At 31.5% G+C, this 26,038-nt stretch overlaps 1 protein-coding gene across 1 annotated transcript in view; it reads left to right on the forward strand.

Moving 5' to 3' along the window:
* The window catches only part of CHD1 (chromodomain helicase DNA binding protein 1), an 81,951-nt gene extending 56,491 nt beyond the window's left edge, over positions 1–25,460 (forward strand). The window contains exons 24-36 of the mRNA XM_081054291.1: positions 703–863; positions 2,163–2,204; positions 3,368–3,498; positions 4,133–4,271; positions 4,495–4,645; positions 5,821–5,943; positions 6,779–6,904; positions 7,983–8,123; positions 11,378–11,556; positions 17,966–18,062; positions 19,087–19,138; positions 19,683–19,893; positions 20,948–25,460. Of these exons, the coding sequence (XP_080910417.1) occupies positions 703–863; positions 2,163–2,204; positions 3,368–3,498; positions 4,133–4,271; positions 4,495–4,645; positions 5,821–5,943; positions 6,779–6,904; positions 7,983–8,123; positions 11,378–11,556; positions 17,966–18,062; positions 19,087–19,138; positions 19,683–19,893; positions 20,948–21,293 (1,899 nt within the window). The 3' untranslated portion in view covers positions 21,294–25,460. The remainder of the gene's footprint in view (positions 1–702; positions 864–2,162; positions 2,205–3,367; positions 3,499–4,132; positions 4,272–4,494; positions 4,646–5,820; positions 5,944–6,778; positions 6,905–7,982; positions 8,124–11,377; positions 11,557–17,965; positions 18,063–19,086; positions 19,139–19,682; positions 19,894–20,947) is intronic.
* Positions 25,461–26,038: the final 578 nt, after the last annotated feature.

Here is a 26,038-nt window from a genome sequence, read left to right on the forward strand (position 1 = left end):
GAAGAATACCAGTAAGTAGATATTTAGAAGAACAGAAAAAAATGACACAATATAGAGATACCTAGAGATACCACTAGTAATAATACTATAGTATACATAATTCCAATGGTTTTTATACATATCATTTGCCAAATTTAATTGGAGTCATTGATTTCATTTCTTTGACAGTATAAAATTTTTAATAGCTTCTCCAATTTCCATTGTACAGATATAATATTGCCAAATTGCCTTCTGTCCCAGTTTAAGTATCCACCAGGGGTGTATTACTGTTCATTTTTCTGCTACTATTACTAATATTAGCTATTATTGCTTACTTGATATTCATCAAGTTGATGGATGAATAAAAGAATTGCATTTCATTGTTAGTTTCTCGTCTTAAAAAAATGTACCGATGTATAATTTTATGTTCACATTATTTTATTAATTGCTTGTTAATAACTGTTCTCGTATTTTACAAAAGGAAAATGGGCATATTCCTGCTGGTTTTTAAGAATGCTTTAAGTATAAAGGCTGTTAATATGTCTTTGTCACTAGCATGCTATATTTTTGTTTTGTTTGCTTTTTAATTTTGTTCATAGAATATTTTTGATACATAGAGAAACATTTGAATTTGTTAATTCTGTCAATCTTTTGTAGTGTTTTCGTTGCTCTTAAAATAGAAACCTTCTTTAAGTTTGAGTAAATTTTGTTTTCAAATTCCAGATTAGTTTCAATGGAAGTGAAGGGAGGCGCAGTAGAAGTAGGAGATACTCGGGATCTGATAGTGATTCGATCTCAGAAAGGAAAAGGCCAAAGAAACGTGGAAGACCACGGACTATCCCTCGAGAAAATATTAAAGGATTTAGTGATGCAGAAATTCGGCGGTAAGATGACATGAGACCACTTCAACTTCTTTTCATTAGAGGGTGAAACTGAGATAGAGAAATCCCATAGTTTTCAAAGATTAAGATAAAAGTTTTAGAGGAGGCAAATACATGATAATTGTGTAGGGGTTGGGTAGTTCCGCTTTTAGGTAGGTGTTCATTGTAACTATGAGGAGAAAAACAAGTTTGGTATCTAATCTTTGCATATTATTTATTGTTAGTCTATTTAGACTGCTAAATTTCTTTTGGTTTTTTTAATGTAGCTCAGAGTAGTGGCCCTTTTGAATAGTGAATGTATAAATTTCAGTACATTAGATTTATTACAAATTTTCACTGCGGTTATGATTCCCAACATTATTATTTTTATGTGGAAATAATTTAGTTCCATATTTTTCTAGTTTTAACTCTTTTTGAAAGTAACCACATTAAGAGCATTTCTAAAACTTCCACTTAGGAATTGAGGTAAGATTGGCCATGCAATGTAAATTGTAGTTTTCTTTCCAAATATGTTTATTTGTATATACACATTTACTTAAGGGTAATACAATAACAATTTATATAATATTTTTGCTTATGAAATTTGTAAAAAGGTTGTTCATTGTATTTTGAGAAGTTGTTTCTTTTAAGCCATTGTAACTGTTTTGTTTTTTTTTTTTTTACATCATAGACCTGACTGATAAAAAGTTCTTCCTCATTCTTTCTCCAGAAAACTAAATATATTGTTAGATTTTATTAAGGGTACTTTTATGACCACCTGATTTGCTGGACTTTCTGTCTTTAGTTGAAGAGGCATTTCAACTTCTACTTTTCCTGGATAATTTCTCTCATCCATCAACCACTTAGGTAGCTTTGTTCTTAAGTAAAAGTTTTATTTTCCATTGTTGGTATAATACCATACACCTAAATTAAAGCTATATTCAGTGAAATTTTATCAACCCTTGGAATGTGAGGAAGTATAATATGATTGACAATTCTTGAGACACTTCCTGTGGTAGTCTTGAATCTTTTTTTGTCTTGTAAAATAATAAAGTAATTTCTAAAATAAAATTTAGCTTCTATTGTTTTATTTATATTGGCTTCTAAACATCACCCTGGGTGTTAAAATATGTCTTGTCTTGGTATGTTTTAATGTTTTAACATTTTGGTTTCTAGCATAGTTTATTCATTTTTTTGTTAGTAAACGTTGCTTTGAATTAATTTTTGCACTAACAAGTATTTCTTATTTTTTATTTATAAACATGTCTATTTTTTAATGGATAGTGGAGCGCACGTTTAAACCAAACAATTATTTTCTGTTAGGTTTATCAAGAGTTACAAGAAATTCGGTGGCCCTCTGGAAAGGTAAATACATCTATTCTCATAGAATTATAGCATGTGTTACATGCTTGTCAGCTTTATTGGTCTGTACTAATATTCAGTTTAGCTACTTTGTTAAATTTGCTTTAAACAGGCATTTACAAAGTTAATCTGCAGAAAGAAAAATTCAAGTATATTTTTAATGTTTTTGTTACTACCCTTAATTCTTTCTACTCTTTAAATTTTTATCTGCAAAGGGAGTCTTCTATAAAATACATGTTTGTGAAACACTTTGCATTTTTATAATTTTATTTTTCAAATGCTTTATCATATATATGTGTATATATATATATACACACACACACACATATATATATATATATATGTTTTGTGTTTTTTTTAAAATCACAAACTTATAAATTAGCAGATTCATCCTTAGAGAAGCTGAATTGCTAACCTGATTTAAAGGGCAGTTCTATTTTCCCTTACCAGGGAAATTTTCTTAAGTTACCCTAATTACAACTCTTTTTTACACAAACTATATTAAAATTCAACTTGTCATGACAGGTTGTTTTTTTTTTTCTTTAAGTTATCTGTTAACCTCAGTAATTGTTAGTGATTTGGATATTTGTCCTTTGTTGTGGCAAACCCACTGTCTAGATAGTGATAAAGACTCAAATTGATTTGTTTCTTTAATCTCCAAAACTCCCCCAACTGTTTTAATTTGAGATGACTTGCATGTAATACAATGAAAGACTTACATAATTATTTTACTTGTATATGATGGAAAAAACATTTTGAACATTAATTGTATTATCGACTCAGTGCATAGTAAAAAAAGTATGGAATTTTACTCTTGCATCCTTTTTTATTTATAATTATCATAATGCTTAACCACTTCCTTTTGAACTTAAGAGCTAATCAGTTATGAAAAGCTTTTATACAATATTATATAATCTTCAAATTCAGAGCATACCATTTGCTTTGTAATGAATCAGTTAACTTTATTATCCTTGAATATATAAATGAATTTTGCCCGCCAAATCTTCCCAGCTTTTACATACCTTGTGCCAGTTAGGTGAAGTAGAATTTGTAGGGCATGCAGTAGTATGATTTGTAGAACTTGAGATAAAGTGAAACTGAGTCTATCTTAAGTGGCACCACTTTATTTTGCATATTTACCTGAAATGTATATTATTTTATTACAGATTAGATGCCATTGCTCGAGATGCTGAATTAGTTGATAAGTCAGAGACAGACCTCAGACGACTAGGAGAATTGGTACATAATGGTTGCATTAAAGCTTTAAAGGATAATTCTTCAGGAACAGAACGGACAGGTAATCTTAAAATGAGAGTGATTTAAAGAGAGAAAAATAGAAGTTTCAAAGTATGCTTTTATTGAGTTACATAGGTATTATATCTTAAGCTACCTATTCATCAGTCTTAAAAGGTAACATAAAACAGAGCAAGGCCATTCCTGGGTAATAGGAAATGGTCACAGAATTGTATTAATGAAGGCGATAGATTCTATCTGCCTGGAATAATTCTGGCTGGGAGGTAATATCAAAAATTACTGTTACTTATACTATATTTTTAGCAAATCTACCTAAATAAAAATATTTAGATAAGATTTAGTAATCAGATACACTGGGGGGAAAATCATACAAGAACTCTTATTTAGAAGCTGACCGTAATTAATAGATTGATGTCTCTTGTGCAATTGATAAAGCAAATATGTAAATACTTTTTTATGAATCCACATCTCCTATATTATAATCACTAATTTGTACTGAAAAATCTTATAGTAAAATTTAAGGTTTGCCAGTAAGTCCCCCTTAATAATAAAAGTATGTAATACTTATTAATATAGGTAAATAAGTAATACTTATTAATATAAGTAATGCCATATGTTGCTTATTTTTTAGAATTATATATTTTATACTTTTTTATACTCTTTTTAAAACAATTAAGGTGGTAGACTTGGAAAAGTAAAGGGTCCAACATTCCGAATATCAGGAGTACAGGTGAATGCCAAGCTAGTCATCTCCCATGAAGAAGAATTAATACCATTGCACAAATCCATTCCTTCAGATCCAGAAGAAAGAAAGCAGTGAGTTGTTTATTTTTTCCATTGTAAAATATTCATTGTTACTCAATAACTCGGATGTGAATGTAGGTTAAAAATATTTTTCATGTCATATGAAAAATGTTTTGATTCAGTGTTCTTAAATATAAAATAAAGCACAGTATTTTAATTTCTAATGGCTCAAATATGTTTTTCAAAATTTTTAATAAAACTATTATAAACTTAACTTTGTTAATTTTAATGCTAGGTATACTATCCCATGCCACACAAAGGCAGCTCATTTTGATATAGACTGGGGCAAAGAAGATGATTCCAATTTGTTAATTGGTATCTATGAATATGGATATGGAAGCTGGGAAATGATTAAAATGGATCCTGACCTGAGCCTAACACACAAGGTACTTAAATATTCCTTGATTCTATTGATCATTAATGTTGAATTTAATTTTTGTTTTCAAACGATGTTAGAAATAAACTCAACTACAGTCAGGAATCCAAGACTCTAGCTAGCTGTATGACCTTTGGAATCTGGTTTTCATGAAGGGATTGAATTTCAATGATCTCTTGAGATTTTGCTTTGTATCTGAAATTATATTTTTGTTACTAAGACAAAGGTATAGTTTTCTTTAGGTTAAAAGTAAACCTCTCATTTTATCATTAACTGCATTATTCAAGAGCAAAAAGGGATTCTGAAATCTTGCATAATTTTTTTTTTAAATATCCATGTTTAGGATTTTGGGTGATTTGATGCTACCATATTAGCTAAAATAATTTCTTTGCCTAGAATGGAAAGCACTGGAAGCATTGCCTTATTCTTAACATTTAAGTTACATTTTTATATTTTACTTCGTCAAGGACAAATGGGAACCTTCAGATATTGGTATTTTGTCATTTGCTACTATGAAGCAAAACTTAAATTGTTTAGATTCTCACTGTAAAAGTTTCCTGACAGTGCATGCTTTGGGTCATCTTCTAGATAGATGATACTTTGCATTTTAGGAATTTTTGTATACTTTATAGCTAATATACTGTTATTCAGAGAGAGGAAATCTTAAGAATATCAATAATGTTTAATAACACTGGCCGCTAAATACACTATTGTATATTGGGAAGAAATTTCTAACCCCACACTATGTTCCCATTTTGAATGGAGGATTTTTTTCCCTTGTGTTTATTTAGAATTCATTCCCAGGGAAACTAAATCTTTGGCTGTGGTATAGGTATAAAAATATGTATTTTGGGAGGCGGCCGGTTAGCTCAGTTGGTTAGCGTGGTGCTCTTAACAACAAGGTTGCTGGTTCAATCTCTTCATGGGCCACTGTGAACTGCACCCTCCATAATAGATTGAAACAACTACTTGACTTGGAGCTGATGGGTCCTGGAAAAACACATTTAAAATAAATAAAAGTTTAAAAAAGTATATACTTTGCATTCTAAGATGTTTATTCCTACAAATTTTAAGAATTATGACTTGTTAGTGAATTATACATAGTTTTAAAAATGGATAAGCAGTTTTTAGCTTATAAATTTCTCATTTATTTAAGACAACCTGAAAAAATTAATTGCTTTTCAGATTCTTCCAGATGATCCTGATAAAAAACCACAAGCAAAACAGTTGCAGACACGTGCAGACTACCTCATCAAATTACTTAGTAAAGATCTTGCAAGAAAAGAAGCTCAGAGACTTTCTGGTGCAGTAAGTTAAAATTCAAATGCATAAGAGTAGTTTACTTTTCAGTAAGACAAGTCTAGTTTGTTTATTATCTGAGACATCTGTAGTTAATATGAGCTTGTAAGTGTACTTTTCTGTAATTTAGTAACATTATTTAAATATGGTAGTATTTTGCCTAAATTATCTCAGCATTCATGTTAACACTGGAGTCAGTCTTATCTTTCAGAAGTGGGATTAGGTGTTTTTTGGTTTTTTTCCTAGTATTTGAGAGGAAGTGAGGGCAGTCTGTTCAAGTGGTGTACTTATTGAGCGGTCAGTCATTCGTTACTGTTTTATTTGGAGACATTGGAGAGCTTACGGGACAGTATTAAAGATCACTGAGCTTGTTTATGAGGGGTCTCCAAAATATGTGTAGGAAGACACTAAAAAAAAAAAAGAGGTGATTGGAAACTACAGCAACCTTTAAAAGTTTACCTGTGCCCACAATGTCATAGCTACCTATGTACCACTAAAAGTAATTCTTAATGCTATTTTCGGTAGCATTGAATTTAGTTGAAGATAATAACTTAGGATGGTAAAAAAAAAACCTCTTTCTGTTTCTCTTCATTTCTGCTTCTAATTCTTTTTTTAAAAGAAAAAAAATTATCATTGTTGGTAGTATTTATTATTCGTATTAATACATACTTAATTCATTAAGTTTATATGACTTACTGGTTTTCTAAAGTTGGTGCAGTTCATTAGAAACAGGCTATGGATTGGCTAGGAATATGTGTTCTTTTAACTTTTTAGATTTAATGTTTAAGAAGTTTATTAAAATGGAATCTATAGAATTGGTTAGAATAAAAATAATTATTTTTAGGGAGGTTCAAAGAGGAGAAAAACAAGAGCTAAGAAGAATAAAGCAATGAAATCTATAAAAGTGAAAGAGGAAATAAAGAGTGATTCTTCTCCCCTGCCCTCAGAAAAGTCTGATGAAGATGATAAGGTAAGAATGTATTTTAGAAAAGCAAACAGGAATATGGCATGTTCTTGTATTCTTTACATTTGAAATTTGAACTAAGGCCTGAAATTTTACTTTGAGGTAATGAAGTTCTTTTCTATAGTTCAGTATGTAGTCTCATTTACAGAACAGTATTCTACCCATCCAGTAGCATATATCACTAGAGGGATAGAGCGAAGGTCCTTCCTTTTCAAACATTTGCCATTTAAATGAAGTTCTGTCTCCTTTAATTTTATTACGAATTTTGAATGGGACTGGCTTTCTCTTATTTTATATAGGAGGGTAAACACTGCATGTACCATTATGAATTGGATTCTGGGTTATTTCTTTCAGAATCCATGTACATGCAATCCATAATCATGCAAAGAAATTAATCTTTGTTAAGATTTTAGTAACACATTGGCCATACTTGCACTTTCCAGGATGAGATCACTTCTGTGAAACATCCATATAAAAAAATTAAAACATAAAGAGACAGTGAAGAAAAACCTGAGCCAGATGTTTGTATAAAGAAGGAACCAGAAGAAAAGAGGGAAGCAAAAGTAAAGGAGAATAAAAGAGAACTTAAAAGGGAGATAAAAGAAAAAGAGGATAAGAAAGATATAAAGGAAAAAGATTTTAAAGAAAAAAATAGAAAAAATAAAAGAAGCTATGCAGAAAGAAAAAGCCATAAAGGAAGAAAAGGGATGCAAATCATAATGTAAAATTTAGAAAGTTACACAATCAGCTTATTTACGTTTTAGGAAAATAAATTGCCTACTAGCCCAAATTAGCCTCAATAACTGAGTTCAAAATGGGAAAACTCAAAATACATGTGGGTATCTAGTAGAAGAGAAAAACAGGTTTGAATCCTTTTTAAAATTACTTCCCTATAGGGTAACATTATAGAGTAGCTTTATTTTTGGTTTCCCCAAATAAAATTGGGGAAAGATAAAATAGATAAGAATATTAAATGTAAATAAACAATTATAGGATATAATAAGAGTAATTACTTTCTGGAAGTGTTAAATCAGTTTGCCTTTGCTGTTGTTGGATTTTGTTTTTATTTTCTCTTTTTCTTCAGTTGAGCGAATCTAAGTCTGATAGTAAGGAAAGAGCCAAGAAATCTTCAGTGTCAGACGCTCCAGTTCATATCACTGCAAGTGGTGAACCAGTTCCCATATCTGAAGAATCTGAAGAGCTGGATCAGAAGACATTCAGCATTGTAAGTAGTTGAAAGAGTTTGTGGTTATTAGTAATAATTCATATAACATTTAAATTGAAGTTTCATCTTTTGGAGCTTTTAATTTAGAAATGTATTTGAATTTGATAGTACTGCAGTTCAGATTGATAAAAACAATGTATTTAAATTTTGAAAGGTATCTTAAATTTAAAATCAACTTGGAAAAACTTCTTAATAAAGACTTCAAGGAGAGGCATTTAGGGACTACTTAGAGTGAACTATTTTTCCTCTGCCTGTAGATTTTTAAACCTTTGAATTTTTGAACCTATTATCTATATAACAGTGCTTCTTACCTACAGTGAAGGACTAGCTTATTTTCTAGTCTTGTACAGACCAATACTTTTAGAAAATATAATAAAAACAGTAAAAATTATAAAAATACATTAAAAATATAACCCTGTTGTTTTATTACTACATTCAGTAGACATAAAATTGAACTGTCAGGTTGATAAAAGTTTCTAAATTTTCTGTACTTACCCCTTGTGGACTAGTGCAGGTTCATACACCACACTTTGAGTAACACTGGTCTAAAATACATTGGTTTTACATGCTACTGTGCTTTTCATCAAAGTAAGGGAAAATCTATCTTGTCCTTTTTCCAAAGGGTTTAGTTACTGGATATAGTTAGGAACCCAGAGTGGTCTCAACTGTGAAATTAATTGTGATACAAATTTTGAGGAAAACTTTTTAGTGAGGTTGCGGGATGGGAAAGCAGTATTTTCAACATACTGGCTCTGGAGCCAGAGTGCTGCTATTAGAAAGTATGAGGATTAAATGAGTTGATACATGTAAAAGTTTACAGAACAGTGCTCTGCTCAAAACATTTGTAGTGGTTGTGTTGGATATTGTTACTGAATTCAGACATGCCACTAGTTCGGTAGATGACCCAAAAAAAAGTCCCACAAAATCAGGGAAGAGTAATAATTTTAGAGAAAAAGATTGAATGATATGAGACAGGTATGAATTATCAGAATCGAATAGGAAATATACAATTACAGTTAGTTACTGTAGGGAAATTTTATAGTCTATTATATAAACATATTTATGTGTATGCACAAATATATGTAAATACATATTCACATAAAAATCATCTTTAGGGATTTCTAGAATCTTAATCTTTTACATTATTTGGAGCTCTTAACATACTCCCATCACTTGTTAGACTCGGATATAATCTTAAGTCAATGTTATTACTGATATTAATCAAATGCTATACTTGAAAAATAGAAATTTTTTAACACCCTCTATATTGGGAGTGGGGAGTGCAGCGTTAGTGATGGCATGTGTTTGCTTTACTGAAGTGAAAACATCGAACTCCTTTGAACGGCTTCCCCTACTGTGCCTGCTCTATTACTGAGTTAGGTGAATTGCACCTCTGGCCTCTTTTCTTTGCCCACATTTCCTCCTTAGTCTTCTGACTTGTTCATGTAACTGCTGAAATGGAAAATTGCCTGTTTTGCCCAGTGAATTTGTTCTCCATTAACCTTCATAAGTGATCTTAAAACCTTTTGTATTATGGAGAGGAAGATGGAATAGTTTTAAATACAGACTCTGGAGCCAGACTTTCTTAGCTTGCATAATTAGGGTTTTATTGCTATATAGTTGACCCTTGAACAATGTGGATTTAAACTGCTTGGGTCCACTTATAGGTGGATTTTTTCCATTTGACCCATGTGGTTCAAGCCCAAGTTATTCAACAGTCAGTTGGTTGTTGGGAATCCATGGATCTGGAGGGCTGACCTAAGTTAAGTTATACTCAGGCATTGGGTGTTAGTCTAACCCCTGTGTTGTTCAACGGTCAGCTGTAAATTTTGTTTAGGAATAGCTCTGATTGAGTTCAGTGGCCTTTTCTCCATCTTGACACCTTTTGATTTTCCTTAATGTTTCATAGATTTGATATTTCTAAATATCAATATAATGAAGCAGGTAAGAGAGTACAGAGTTTGGGATCAGACCTAGGTTTAATAGATGTCATTTTATTTTAAGCTTTAATTTCCTCAATAAAACAGAGTAAATAGTATTGTGAAGATGTATTGTCAGAATCAAATGCAGTGCATTTTTAAAGCAGTGCATAGCCTCTTGTACCTAACAAATTCTTTCCAAATATTAGTTGTCATTGTTCCAGTTCTTATCTCCAGGCATTGGCTTTAGCATAGATTTTAGTCATCAATTCTTCTTTTTCCTTCACCCACATTCAGTCAATGAGCAAATCATATTAGCTCTACCATACTGATTCAAGCCCCAGCTATCTCTTTCCTGGATTATTTCCATAGCTTTATAGTTGATCTCATTGCTTCCACCCTTCCCATTTTACCCTATACTCTTATATCTCGGTTTGTACTCCACACAGCAACAAGAGTGATAATGACTGTTACAGGGAGAATAAAGTCGCCCTATATTACTTTTCTGCCTAAAACTCTGTATGGGTTTCACTCTTATTGAGGATAACAGATTGATAACAATAGCCTAGAAAACATAGCATCTGGTTTACTCCCCATCATCTCCTGCTACTTTTCTTACTCACTTGGTTCCATCCATGCTGGATTTGTTTTCTGTAATTTGCATTTTTAGTAATATTTTTATTCTGGTTTTGTTATAGGTTATAGTTTTTATTATGCAAATTGGACTTTAGCTGAATAATGCAATTTTTGGTATGTCATCCTTTTCTTATCATGCCAGTAATATGTAGGCCAAGGAAAAGGTTGATTTCTATCAGCCACCCCCAACTCTCTGCCCACCAAAGTAGAATAACAAAATTCATCAATTTGTTTTGTCCCAAAGGTTTAGAAAAATAGACAGTTTATCCTTGTAGCTATTTTTATTTTAATAGCTTTGCCAGTATATTTTATTATATAAAGATCCTTATTTTTTATATTTTATTCTATATTACAGTGAATATAGGATATTAAGTTATACTCTGAAATATTTTATTATCTTTTAATATTCTGTGTTCAAGACTGTTTAGCATGGTGTGCTACAGTGTAAAAAGTATCCTTTTTATATAGTAAAATCCAAAGCTTTTATTTGCACAAAGACTGATTTTAAATGACAATGGAAAGCCGTGCTTTCTAAAGAGAATCTGAGTGGGAAATCCCTGATATTTAAGAGCTGTGAGGTGAGATTTAATGCTTATTTTAGCATCAAACAATGCTATATTTACTCATGTAAATGTCATTGAAATAAGTAGATCTTTGCTGAATTCCGTGTATTTATGTTCTTATTTTCGTGTTTTAAAGTGTAAAGAAAGAATGAGGCCTGTCAAAGCAGCTTTGAAACAACTTGATAGGCCTGAGAAAGGCCTATCAGAAAGAGAACAACTGGAGCATACTAGACAATGTTTAATAAAAATTGGAGACCATATAACCGAATGTCTGAAAGAATATACAAATCCTGAACAAATCAAGCAGTGGAGAAAGTAAGTGATATACTTTTCAGGAAGTATTAAATTTGTGATTATGTAACCATCTGTTAGTCTTTTATATTTGAATTTATTTTTCTACTTCTGAAGTTTAGGTAACAATAATATTTAGAGGGGTAACCTATGGATGATTGTTTTCATTTGTTTCTTTTAACTTTAAGGCTTTTCGTGAGTGATTGCTTATAGCATCATGATAAACCACAGTTGGCATCTCTGCCTTTAAATAAGAAATAGAGGTGTTTCATTAAAATTCAGATTACATTTTATTTTTTTAAATCTTCACAATTCACCAAATTATTCTTAGTAATACCTTTAGAAATTGGTGTGCCAAACAAATAAATTTATTGTTACATAGTCTTTGCAATTCATCTTTTTGGTATGAGTATAAAGCTTTATAAAAATTAATGTTCTCAAGCAATGTAACGTGCAGAATTCTATTTTCCCCTTTATTTTAGAAGTAGCAGCAACACAGTTAATCTTAAAATTGTAACTCTGAACTGCTATATTATACAAATCACTTAATGATTACTAGGTCCAGTTGTTAAGCTAAACTACTAGACAAATTAAGAAAAAAATAAAGTGAGCACAAACCAGTCAGTTTATTAGTCTACTGATTTCTCTGCTGTATGCAGTGCAGCTATACATCAAAACAAAAAAACTAATGACGTATTTTTGGAGGAGTGATTATTACTCTAAAAGAAAAAAGAAAAAATCCTATTCTTGTCCCCCTTTTCCTTAAACTCAACCAGGACCCCTTGTAGAGAGAGGGGACAGGAAGCTGATCATTGTCACGAGGCTTTTGAAAACAAATGAAACTGAACTATAATGTCTAAAGAAACTAGAGCCGTGCGTGTACAATAATAATAGCCCGAAGTCGTGCCTAAAGGATCCTGGAATGATCTCTGGAGCTGGCATCAGAAGATGTGCTCAGTCCCCATTGTGGCTCGGCTTTGCGGCCTTGAATAATTACCAATATCTCTGAGCCCCCAGTATTAGTAATCATCTGTGAAATGATAACATTTGTAACTTGAACCTTTTATAAACCATAAGGCACTACATATTTTCCAGTTATTGGATAAGATATATTATGAGGAATGGGAGGCAGTAATTTTAAAGTATAATCATAGTGTCCATCTTAATCTCTTATTTTTGGTTGGAATATATATACTGGAGCTTTAATGCTTTCCTTACAATACCATAAAACAGAATTATTTCATCCTTCTCAGGCTCTTTCAACTCATGGTGATTCCCAAAGCACAAAATCAAAGAACAAGAATACAGTCAAATTCAATTATGTATATTAGGCTTTAATGGGAGTATAGCCAATTTCTCTTTTTATATTCAAGAGCCAAACTTAAATTTTCTCTGTCAGTGGCTCCCAAATGTGGCTTGGTTGTTGCTTGTCATTGATAAAATTAGGAAAATAAGCCCAATGCAGTAAATTATTCTTTTTTTTTTAAGATATTTTTTTTTATTATTGGGGAAGGGGGGAACAGGACTTTATTATTGGGGAACAGTGTGTACTTCCAGGACTTTTTTCCAAGTCAAGTTGTTGTCCTTTCAGTCTTAGTTGGGGAGGGTGCCATTCAGCTTCAAGTTGTCCTTTCAGTCTTAGTTGTGAGGGCGTAGCTCAGCTCCAGGTCCAGTTGCTGTTTCCTAGTTGCAAGGGGCACAGCCCACCATCCCTTGTGGGACTCGAGGAATTGAACTGGCAACCTTGTGGTTGAGAGCCCCCTGGCCCATGTGGGAATAGAACCGGCAGCCTTCAGAGTTAGGAGCATGGAGCTCTAACCACCTGAGCCACCTGGCCGGCCCCCAGTAAATTATTCTTAAAGTTAAATTTAGTTAAAGGATTATATTAAAATTCTCCTACTTTTTAGTGTAGAAGAGCTTGGTTTCTTTTTCCTTTTTTTTTTTGTTTGACATTCAGTATTATTTTATGTTAGTTTCAGGTGTACAGCATAGTGGTTAGACATTTACTTATGTTATTTACGAAGTGATTCCCCTGATAAGTCTAGTATCCATTTGGTACCATGCTAAAAGAGCTTGGTTTCTATTTGAAAATATTTCATAGTGTACTACATAACGGTTTTTAAAATTCTATAATTAGAGTTTAGATTTTTTAGGTTGTGAAGAGGGAGAAAATCTATTTCAGTTGTTTTCTAGATTAGAAATAAACATTTTATTGAAATTACACAATAACTAATACAACTAAGGGCTATTTCAGATTTAGTTTGTTATTAGGAATGGGGAGAGGGGAACCTCTGAAAGGAAAGAGACCCATAGCCAAGAGACTTACTTCTTCACGTTCATCTTTACCTCCAAAGGTTTGATCCCTGTTTTTACCCAGCTGGGCAAATTACCTTTTTGTTTTTCCTCCATTTAGTTCTCATCTACCTTGACTTCATATTCCTTGGTGCTTATTCCTGCTGCCACTTTTCTCTGATTATACCAGATTCCCTTAAAGGGGAAGGGAAAACAGAAAGACCCAACTGAGAAATATTTCAGAAAGTAAATTAGGTTTTACTCTGGTTGAGTGCTGTCTCTGAGAACCATTAGGAAAAATATAAAGAAGTAAGGGAAAGAGTTCCCACTATTAAAATTTGTCATTGAACTGCTTGCTAATTCCCACCCCCACCCACCCCACCCTACGTGAAGAACACAGCTATAGTGATTGATTCTACAAAATGAAAGAAAATGGAGACTTTACCTGTAATTATAAAGATAGGGACTTGACCTGTAAGTAAACAGTAATTGACATTAAGCAAGTGTTTACAGAAACCATAATTAATCTGCTTTATTTCTTGCTCATAGATGTTTTTATACATCTATTGACCAAATGAATATTTGGTATGGAAATGCAATACTAGTTTTTATTTAAAAATCACTTTCAATCAAGTGATAACCATAATAATATGTATTTGTGTTCATTTGTCTATCAAAGTACTTTTATATGCTTCATTATAGCTGATCTTTTAACAATGTTATATTTAGGAAATCTGAACAGTCACTTCTATTGTATAGAAGAAAAAATGGACTCAGATGAACAGCTTTGTTGGGCTGGGACCGGGATATGGCAAAGGAGGTATCCAGGGCATGAACTTTAAAGAGGCACTCGTTTTTAGGTTTGTGTAAGTGCCAATGCGAGTCCCAACTCCGGGGTTTTGACCAAGATTATACAGTTCAGCAGGTGATATAATTAGGAATAGAACCTAATTCCTGACTAGATTTTTCTAGGGAAAAAATGTTTTACAAAGAAATTAATCATAAGCAAAAAGTTTATTAATTTCTTACCTTTTACTCTTATGAGTTAACTATAGAATGCAGATGCTTTAGTCTGTAATTTCCTTTAAAGGGTGGATAAATTTTCTCAGCTGCTGTGAATTCAGTTCATTCAGGTATCATTTAATTAATTATTCTCAACTAAGTTTGTTTTTAAATTTTATTTCAAGGTTAATGTCATATCTATAGTACATATTTATGTTTTGTGGCGACCACTACTCTGACATAGTATTCTTAATAATTTAAAGATATGCTGATTCTTTTTAGCCTTTTTTTGTAGTAACAAAATAAAAACTAAAATAGATTATCTTTAATAAATGTTCAACTATTTTATGTGCTGATGGAATCCAATGAACATTGCAGTCATTTTAATTTTAGAATAAGCTGTTTTATATAATGTCAAACATAGGATAATAACAGGATTTGGCTTATTAAATTAGATGTCAGTTACAAAGATTTTATTTTATATTCTTAGTGTTGAAGTTATTGAATAATTTTCCCAACTGCTACCTGGTAACAAAATTTTCTAGAATTTGTTTAAAGAATTATCTTTCATGACTAAGCATTAGTTATTTCTTCGTTCTTTCACTCCATTGATAATTGATTACGTGGGATAATATAGTCTAGAGAGTGCTTCTTAATTTTTTGGACCATTTCTTACCCAATTGTTCAAACTCTCCATTTGTAAAAGAACTTAAATACTGTGATGAGGCAAAATCGAACTTTCTTGATTAGTTTTTCATTTATACAGTATATTAATTTGTAAAACTCAGCAAGTGTAAACTTAAAAATTATGCATTTTATTGTATGGAAATTTTATTTTAAAAGAAATAACTAAGCAGGTATTGACCACTTAGTGATATGCATTCTGAAGTATTTAGAGGGAGATGTCCTAATGTCTGCATTTTTCTTTGAAATGCATCAAACAAAAATTAGATTGACAGGGATGGATGTATAAAATTATATGTAATGCAAACATAGTAAAATGTTAATAAGTGAATCTAGATAGTAGGTATATGTGTGATTGTAAAATTCTTTCATCTTTGATGTATGTTTGAAAACATTCATGATTTGGAAAAAAATTGAGGAAAATAATAATCTATGCATATGTATTGTGAAGGCCCCATTAGTTTAAAATACCCTGCTAATATTAGTCTTGATATCTTAATATGCTGCAATTTATTTAAATAGCCCAATTTAAATACAGACTATGAAATATCACTATAAAGCAAATATTGAAAGTATTATGCACATATATGTGCATTAAATATAAGGGGAATTACTACTTTTTAAATTGCAATGCATTTCTTTACAGTCTCTTTTTTGTAAAGCTGTAGGCCAAAATATTGATAAAGAATAAGTATCGCTATATGCTACAGTTAAGCAAACAACCTACACAAACTAAATTGGTAATACCAATGGTAATTTATAATTAATAAAACAAAGAAAGAGAAGAAAATACTTGAAAAAGCCACAATTGACTTAACACTGATAAAAATGTTTCTAGAAAAATCCCCAGATATCCATATCTGTATGCACATGTGCTTGGATAGTTTTGCAGTTAATGCATAAGTCATACACTTAATGGGATCCAAAATTTGAACTGTCAGCTCCAAGTCAAATTGTCGTTTTCAGTCTGGTTGATTGAAGCTCTAACCAACTGAGCCAACCGGCTGCCGAGGAATTACTAATCTTGGTGGGAAGAGAATTAGTAGCCCTATCTTCTAGCCTTACTTAGCTGTGTATGAGTTTAGGCAAGTCACTTAGACTCAGTACCTCATGTGCTTGTTTATTTTGAAAACTGACTTTTATATTTACTGTACCTACATTAAGGTAGATTATTTGTGGAATTAAATAATAGAAAAGAGTTTCGAAAATACAAAAACTGTATAAAGTACCTGGGTATCAATAGTATCTCATTCAAGGCTTTATAACTTAATGTATGCTTTGTAGTGATAAGCAATGGATGCTTGATATTTGAGAGAAATATGTCTCAGCCATTAAGAAACCCCAAAATTATTAGGTTGGTGCAAAAGTAATTGCGGTTTTTGCAATTATATTTAACCTTTTAAACCACAATTACTTTTGCACCAACCTAATAAATGTTTCTGTGTAATATTGTTTCTCCCTTAAAACAGAATAAAAAGTTATTTTCCAACTAAGAATTTTTGTTCTTGGACCTTCTATTTTCCATCCATGTCACTGAAAGATGGTTTTCTTTTGGGAAGCCATTGTTCATACACAGAGGTTTACTTATTTATTTTTTTAATCCATTAAAATCTATTTCTTGACTCATTAAAGATGTTGATGTTGGTTAGTTTGCTAAACTCAATCACTGGCTAATTAGTAATTTCTCTACCCTGTTTATTATATAAAGCAAAATTTCGTCAAAATCATGTTTTAACATATCTACTGAAAAACCTAATCATTTAGAAAAAATTGTGAATTTGTGAAGCCATTACTATTTCAGTGATGGCAGATAGACTTCAACTCCAGTGTCACTGATTATGAATGGATGCTGAGGAATCTGTATTGAGAAGTAGTATTCATAGGCTGCATCTGAACTTATGAAAGAACACTCTGATTAACCTAATACTGACCTTGGGATGGGAAGCGAGGCCTAAAGACATCATGTTATACCTGATTTGTAGTGTCTGGTCATGTTCTTCTCATGATGATTACATCACTAGTATAAAATGACAATTGCTTTTTAATGCATTATTTAGGACCCTTCTTTCACAAGCTAAATCCACATTATCTGATAGCATCTTTACTCAAACTACTAACATAGCTTGTTCCTTTCATATCTAATCAGAATCACATTGATTTTCTTCCTGATTTGTAAATTTATATCTTTGGTTTCAAATTAGGATTGACTACAACTTTTCACTCCAAAAATTATAAAATGAATGGATTTGAAAGAGAATTAAAACTTAATATTTAGTTTCATTTATAGTTTTATCAATATATGAAGGTCTTTAAAACATTAGAAATAATCTTCTTAGACTTTATTCCATAGAGGACTAAGTATGTGTGTATGTGTTTTTCTGTCTAAAGGGCAGGGGTTCCATGGAAAAGCTAAATATTTTCCTCCATCAGATTAATTTGCCTTTTCTTCTTCTAGAAACCTGTGGATTTTTGTATCTAAGTTTACTGAGTTTGATGCAAGAAAATTACATAAATTATATAAGCATGCTATTAAAAAACGGCAGGAATCTCAGGTAAATTAACACATTATTTTTTTCCTTTAATTTATTTTTTCCTTTAATTTATATAGTTAAAACTGAGACGGCCTTCCTTAATAAGAATTCAATTAGTAGATGTAGAAAGAAGGAAATAGAAAATTACCATTAGAGCACCACAATAAAAACTTGCAGGTAAGATCCTGTGAAGGAAGCTAAAATTAGTGGACCAGAAAACGAGATATTGGCATAGTCTAAAAGTCTCTGCTCCAAGATGTTTATTAATTACAAAGAGAAATAATAACTTTTTAGAGAAGAAACCTGTTTGACATCATTGTAAACAAGCAGTCAAGGGTAACATCACTAGTAATAAGTAAGACATGTTCATGACATTTTGAATCCCCTGATATGATGCACTGAGAAAGGTACATCACTTCTGTGGAATTCTTGGCAAAATGCATAACCTCAATCTGATTATGAGAAAATATCAGACAAACCCGAATTGAGAGATATTCTACACTATAATAACTTGTCTAGTACTCTTCATCAAGATCATGGAAAACAAGAAAAAACTAAGAAGCAGTCCCATGTAGAAGGAAACTAAGTTAGACATGAAAACTAAGTGTAATATGGAGTTCCAGATTGGATTCTGGAACAGAAAAAGGACCTTAGTGGAAAAATGTGAAATCTGAATGCAGTCTGTAGTCGTTAATAGTGTTGTACCAATGTTAATTACTTAGTTTTGATCATTATATCATGGTTGTAGAAGTTATTAATATTAGGAAGCTGGATGAAAGGCATATGGGAATTCTCAGTACTATTTTTGCAGCTTTTCTGTTAAGTCTAAAATTATTTCAAAATCAATTGTTTTTAAAAGTCATGGGAAAATACATTATACTTCAGAAAAGGTATCTGCAAATGAAACATTTATACATTCTAATATCTTATGTAAGGACTTCTTTCAGCCTCAAGATTGTCTTTTTAGATTTTTTGTTTTCTTTCCTGTTTTGTAAGAACATTTGAAGCCACTTAAAAGATTCTTACATATGTACATTTATTTTAGCAAAATAATGACCAGAACACCAACTTGAATGCTCAAGTGATTAGAAATCCAGGTAAGTCAATCTTACTAATTATTTTGGAAAGTAAATTTTAAAATTGTTTCCCTTTCTTGGGTTTGTTTTAGATAACACATACCCACATTATTATTGTATATTGAGATTATTATACCCACATTATTATATCTGTTATCTTCAATAATCCTTTTTTGCTTATTACTAACTTTTCTGTAAATCAGCCTTTTTACCAGTTTCCAAAAATTGTAGAATAATTGTTAAAATGATAAATAAAATAAATCTATAATGTAATAATTCATCCCTTCTGTACAAGAATCACAAAAGTATAGTCTGTCTGAGCAGGAAATGGGCCTTATATTTTTCAGTTGTGATTTTTCACATTTCAGAATAAAGTGACCCTTTTGTAAGCCTTATTACTGCTTTTATAGACCATTTCTAAAGGCTTTAATTGCCTGTATTTGGGAATTGATTGTGTTTAGGTGGAGTTGACACAAGAGTTCTTATAATCTAAGAGCAAAGTTACTTTTGTTTACCATGTATTTTTTTAAGTCATTAATAAAAGTTGGATTCTTTTATCTAACAGATGTGGAAAGATTAAAAGAGAATACAAATCACGATGATAGCAGCAGGGACAGTTACTCATCTGATAGACACTTATCTCAGTATCATGATCATCATAAAGACCGACATCAGGGAGATTCTTACAAAAAGAGTGATTCTAGGAAAAGACCCTATTCTTCTTTTAGTAATGGTAAAGATCACCGTGATTGGGATCACTACAAGCAAGACAGCAGGTAAACTGGCAATCAGTTTTGAAATTTTGCTTTTTCACGTCCTACTTTGTATATTATTGTTTTGGGGTTTTATTTTTTGAAGACTTTAAACAGTAACAGCCTGAATGTAACAACAACAGAATACATTTTATTATTTTATTAGTAAAGGAATATTTTCACTAGTTAATGATGATTACTAAAATCAATAAAAAGCAGAAGAATAAAAGATCAGAAATAAATTACTTTCTTTGTATTTTAGTTGTGCCCAATTCGTAATTTCTCTCTGAGAAGCACTGTCACATTATAAACACATCAATTGTAGAATGGCTCTTAAAATTAGAACAGGGCACAAAATGAAAAGAAAACGTTATTTGTAGTAGTAAATATTTACAACTTCACAGGCTTATAGAACTAATTTCTATTGTTTCCTGAACCAAAAAACATTAAATTATGTTCAGTGTATTTTATTTGAAAAGGCAACCATTTTAGAGATGTCTTTTCATTAAACTGTCATAATTATTTTTTTAGCAGACTGTCACATTTGTGTATGGAGCATTGCAGTAAAGACTCACGTGTTAAGTCTTAATATATAACTAATCAAACTTAAGGAAAGCTTTTAAAAGGCATCACTAAACCAATTAAAATTCTCTTTTACAAATTACTTCATAAACTGCATTTTAGAGGTTATTTTTTTTTCATGTTTACAGGCTCATAAAAAGGACCTGATTTCAAGGGTATTCTAGATAGTTGTAGTTGTCTTAATTCCAACTTCCAGGTAACTAAGATGCATTAATACAAATGATGCATAAAATAAAAAGTAGCAACCAATATAAAATGGGCATGTGAAATTAGATGCTATCTCAGGTGCTCTGTATGGTTCACTTTAGTTTTATGAATCAAGTGGTTTTTCCAAAGGCATGCAGAGATATTACCAGTGATTTAAGCTCACTTTATGAAGCTTTTTAAAAGTATGCTTTAAAGTCTTTTTGTGTTTTCGTTTTTACTTAGATTTTATTTGGAAACATTTAATTTGCACTATTAATTTAACTAAAATTCCTAATTTCTTTTTTATTAGATATTACAGTGATAGAGAGAAACACAGAAAACTGGATGATCACAGGAGTAGAGATCACAGGTCAAATTTGGAAGCAAGTTTGAAAGATAGATCTCATTCTGATCATCGTTCTCATTCTGATCACCGTTCTCATTCAGATCATCGGTCAAGTTCTGAATATACACACCATAAATCTTCCAGGGATTATAGGTATCACTCAGATTGGCAAATGGACCATAGAGCTTCCAGTAGTGGGCCAAGATCACCACTAGATCAGAGGCCTCCTTATGGCTCCAGGTCTCCATTTGAACACTCGGCTGAACACAAAAGTACACCTGAGCATACCTGGAGTGGTCGGAAAACATAACAAAAACTGCTATTTTTGTCTTTCTGGACTTTTCTTTTAGCCATATATCATAAACCAACACAGTAATTGCCTTACATGACTTGAAAGATATAAACAGATCTTCTATCAGTAGCAGTATTGTTACTTCTTTCCAGGATGCAAGGTCTATTATCCCAACAGAAGAGAAAATATTTTTATATTTAAGGATTATGCTGCACTGTACTACAAATATTGTAGTGCTTTTTTTTTTTCTTTTTTAAAGAAATGGAAAATGTTTACTATTACAGGGACCTCAACACTGCCCTTCCATATAGGCTGGATGAAACTTTTTAAGTCAGTGATTTTAGACTGACCTCCATTTAAATTATGTTTGTATATGAACTTTACTCTGACCTGTGATCATGTTTCAGGAAGGAATGAAAGAGAGTTCTTTTCTTAATAAAGAAAAAACACTCAAGGACTTTGTTCACTTTCCAAAGCTACTTGTTTACATTGTACACTGCGACCACCTTGCCGCTTTTCATCACAAGCTTGAATATTTAAATTCTGTACTTATATCTGTAAAATAGCCAGGAATTTCCTGTTTGTGATCTATTATTATGCCTTTTTACATACACACAAAAAAAAATGACTGTAAATTATTGTAAATGGATTAAATGAGCTTTCCTTACTTCCTTCCCCTTCTCAGGCTTTTTTTGACTGTTCCTTTCCCTACCAACTCAGGCCTTCTTATCATTTTTAAAAAAAAAAAATCAGTGTAATAACACTTTTTAATGATTTGTCTTGATGGAATCATTGTTTAGAATGTAAAAAATGGGGAAAGGGGCCACTTAATTCCATTAGTCCTCTTTTTATATTGACTATTTTATTAGATACATGTTATTTCTTTCTCTTTTTTTCTTTTTTAGTCAATATTGTGTTTGTAGTAACAAAGTGGTGAGATAATATGTCAAATATAAACTGCATGCTCTGGAATCATTTTCAGATGCATTTGGTTTAAAAGGGTAGGTGTATGAACACTTTTCAGAATCCAAAACAGCCAAAAGTTATTGTAAATCCATTTGTTTTCCCTTTCCATGTGGGCAATAATGTCAAATGTGCTATGCAGCCAGGTAACATTTTAGATAAACTTGATTGACTTTTAATATAAACTGTTACAATGCACACTGATTGTATATAAAAACCTTATATATGACAAATTAAATTTAAGAAAAAGGATATGTGGGCTCCTGTAATTTTCTGCTGCATTCTTATTCCCTCAAGCACTTAACTTTTTTTTTTAAGTAGTAACATTTAGCTGCCAGCAAAAGGATATTTTGGTAAGCAGTTGAATATAGTTAATAATGTGTAGCACTACAACTAAATCTATTTTGAAGACTATATGAATCTATGAAGTAAAATTTAGATCATAGAAAATTTTGTTGGACTCTTTGGTTTTCTGCAGATATTATTTTAGAATGCCTTATATTTATTCACAGATTTTTATTTTGTTATGCTATTCAGTGGGAATTTTTGACTGATGAAGCATACATTCTTGGATGTGTGCTGTGATATAACAAATTTGAATCGTAACTGATAAATATATTGATATGTTTCAATAATATTAAATGTGTCCCTATTGATTTAGTTTTGGGAGCAATCGACAGAAATTTGTTTATAGATGTGTTTTTTAAAATATTTTCCTTTTATCCGATTAGGTCTAAAATGTACACTTTGGGTACAAAACAAAGCTTTGTTTCCATTTTTTATTTGTTTTATTTTAAGCAGTTATTCCTCCTTTCAGTAATTACCATGAAGAATGGTGATCTATTTTTTCCTGGTATATCAGTAACAGGAGGAATAACTCAATTTTAGAATATCTGATTTATAGTTAAGTATGAAAATGATAAAATAATTTAGTACCGGTACACAATTTTTAAGCTTTTTCACATTTACGATAAATAATTATTTTATTCCACAAGATAACATTTAATAACAAAAATTGTAATGCTCAAAAAAATTAACACAAAAAACAGATCAGGGCTGGCATTTCATCACTTTCTAGCTGGGATATTTGCATTGTATCCCATCGCAAATTATAAAAGAACAGTATTACATTTTTTTGAGACAATGGAATGGGCTCTAACTTTCTTAATGCTACATTTAGTTGTATGTTTCAGTCAACTAATGAGTTGAATGAAAAATCGAAAACTGTATGTAACATTTATTAATTGATGGAAAATATGTTCATTATTTGTAAGAAGTCAGCAATTAAATAGAAAAGGAACAAGCCATAAAGTTATTATGACACAGTGGAGAAGAACATAAGTACATATATATAACAGAACATTCTCTATAAAATATGCTTAATTTTTGTCTTTACATGCTCATTCTGCTTTGCTTTTTTTATCCATTTGTGTTTAATTTTTCAAGGATGAGAGATTATGCATAGTACTGTACCAATTAACCCTCCACTTTAATAATATACAATAAATGATTCTTACTAAAAGCAATGGCCTGTTTGCTTATAAAGATATTCTTTTTAGGATATGTTAGAAATAATTTTCAGACTGAAAAGCTGGAAAACGAGTGCGAGTGATTCATTCACTAATTTTCGAGTGAGTGGCTTAATAAAACTAGACCCTTTAGTTGTGTACAATGTAGTAGATTACATATGTGATAATTTTCCTTTTGTAATCTGTTTTTGTAGTTAATGAAAGGGCTGTGTATATTGTATGCTGATTTACACAGATTTCATTTCCTGAGATTTATGAAAAACATGTAGTAGGAGTAAATGGCATAATTCTTGTCTTTACACTGCATTACTCTTCCCGATTAGAAAAACCTTTGGACCATACGTAACTTCCATAGCTTTATATAATTATGATAGCTTTGGGGGGTTGAGGGAGAAGGATGGAAAAGCAACTAATCTTTAAATATGGGATTTTGTTTTTTCTATCCCAGCTTCATGTGAAACTCAAGTGTGAACTGGTAAATGTGGCTTATTGTTAAAATTTTGAGTAGTTTGTTTCTTAGCAAGTAATAACAAAAGATAATTTAAAATATCTCAGAATTGATATATCTACGTATATTAATCTAGCTACCTCAAAGAGATTACTTAAATTCAAGACTCCATTTAAAAATAAAAACGAAAGTTACATATTATTGCAGCACTTTATGCAAGATTTGTGATGGGTGGAGCATGTTGAGGGGAGGCACTAGGCAATAGTGCAACAACAAAAATCTTGGGACAAAAATGTAAAAAATTCTGTGTTAAAATTCTTAAGGTATGTAACTTAAAATATTTACAAGAAAACAGCTCAATTGAAATTCTATTTTCACCTGGCAATAACTAGTGAATTTGTAGAACACTATGCTTTACTTTTTTGTTTGTTTGTTTGAACCTAGTATGTTGATTTTATTACAGAAAATCTTTGGATTCTTTATAAAAACCTAGGTATAGGAAATGATAGCCATGTCCAAGAATGAAAGGTGAGATTCCTTGGTAAAGTAGGATTTTAAAAACTACTTTTCAGAATTTTTTAAGGATCTATACAAATTCTCCAATGGGGCTTCATGTGTCAGATTTTCTATCCTAAAAGACGATTAGCCACCTTGTCCTTCAGTTTAAAAAAAGTACATGTTTAAAACAGGATTAGTAGTTCAAAGTCCCAAATGAATGAGATGCTTTTAATTTCATGCTCCACTCTACATTTAAGTCTTGATCTAAATATTAAAGAGGTGTAAACAGTAAAGGAAAAAACAGCTCATAATGATTCTATTAAATGAGCTAAGGATATTGATTGCATTCATGATATGTTTTATGTGGCAGAAGTGTGGGTTGCATTGTAATTTCATTAATGTAGACAACTAAGTTTCCCATGTGTAGAATGAACTGTGTAACTGAACTGGCATTTTTACTTGTTTTTTCTTTTTAAATCTTTGCCTTGTGTTCAAGCAGTTGCACTGTACTGAGTCTTTGCTCAGGTTTTGCCTTTGCCCAATTCTTTTTTTACTTTCTGGAATTTCTATGGTATTGCTCATATGATACTTGATTTCTGTCTTCTTTCTCAACAGCTTTACTATTTCTCTTTTTTCCATTTCTGGAAAATCTGCAGCTTCAGTCACTCCCCTGAACTCATCTCCATTTAGATATCTAATAGGTATCTAATCTTAAAATTTTAAAACCAGACTCAACACTTCCTCACCAATGACAAAAAAAAAAAAAATTACAATGTTCCATAGTCTTTGATAAGTGACTGGACTCTCTAATCTATGACGCTTTCCCCCAGGTACTTGTGTTCTCGCCTCCTTCGTGCTTACTCCCATTGGTCTTAGAATACACCAAAAAACACTTCTGGGTCTTAGTATTGTTCCTTCCATCAAGAATGCTTTCATCCCTGATTTGTAGAGCGCTCATTCCCTCACTTAATTGAGGTCCCCATTCAAATGCCATCTCAGTTCTCCGAATTACTGTCTTGCCCCTATCTTTTTTTTTTTATTTTAAGAGTTTATTTGGGCAAAAATCCATTAGAATTAGGCAATGTCAAATCAGAAGTGATTAGGAGTGCTCCACCAACAAGCTCAGGGAGAGACTTTTATAGAGAAAAGGTCTAAGCAAAGCAAGGAAATTATTGATTGGCTATACTTAAAAGCCTAGTTAGTTAGCTATTTGTGATTGGTTGTCTTTAGTGTATAGATGTCGTAACCTTGAGGCATTTACAGACTCAGGTTTTGGTTTTTTTACATAGGCCTCCACAACATTTGAACCACCTTAGTCTAATAGC

The sequence above is a fragment of the Rhinolophus hipposideros genome (genome assembly GCF_964194185.1).
Source record: "Rhinolophus hipposideros genome assembly, chromosome: 7".
Lineage (NCBI taxonomy): Eukaryota > Metazoa > Chordata > Mammalia > Chiroptera > Rhinolophidae > Rhinolophus > Rhinolophus hipposideros.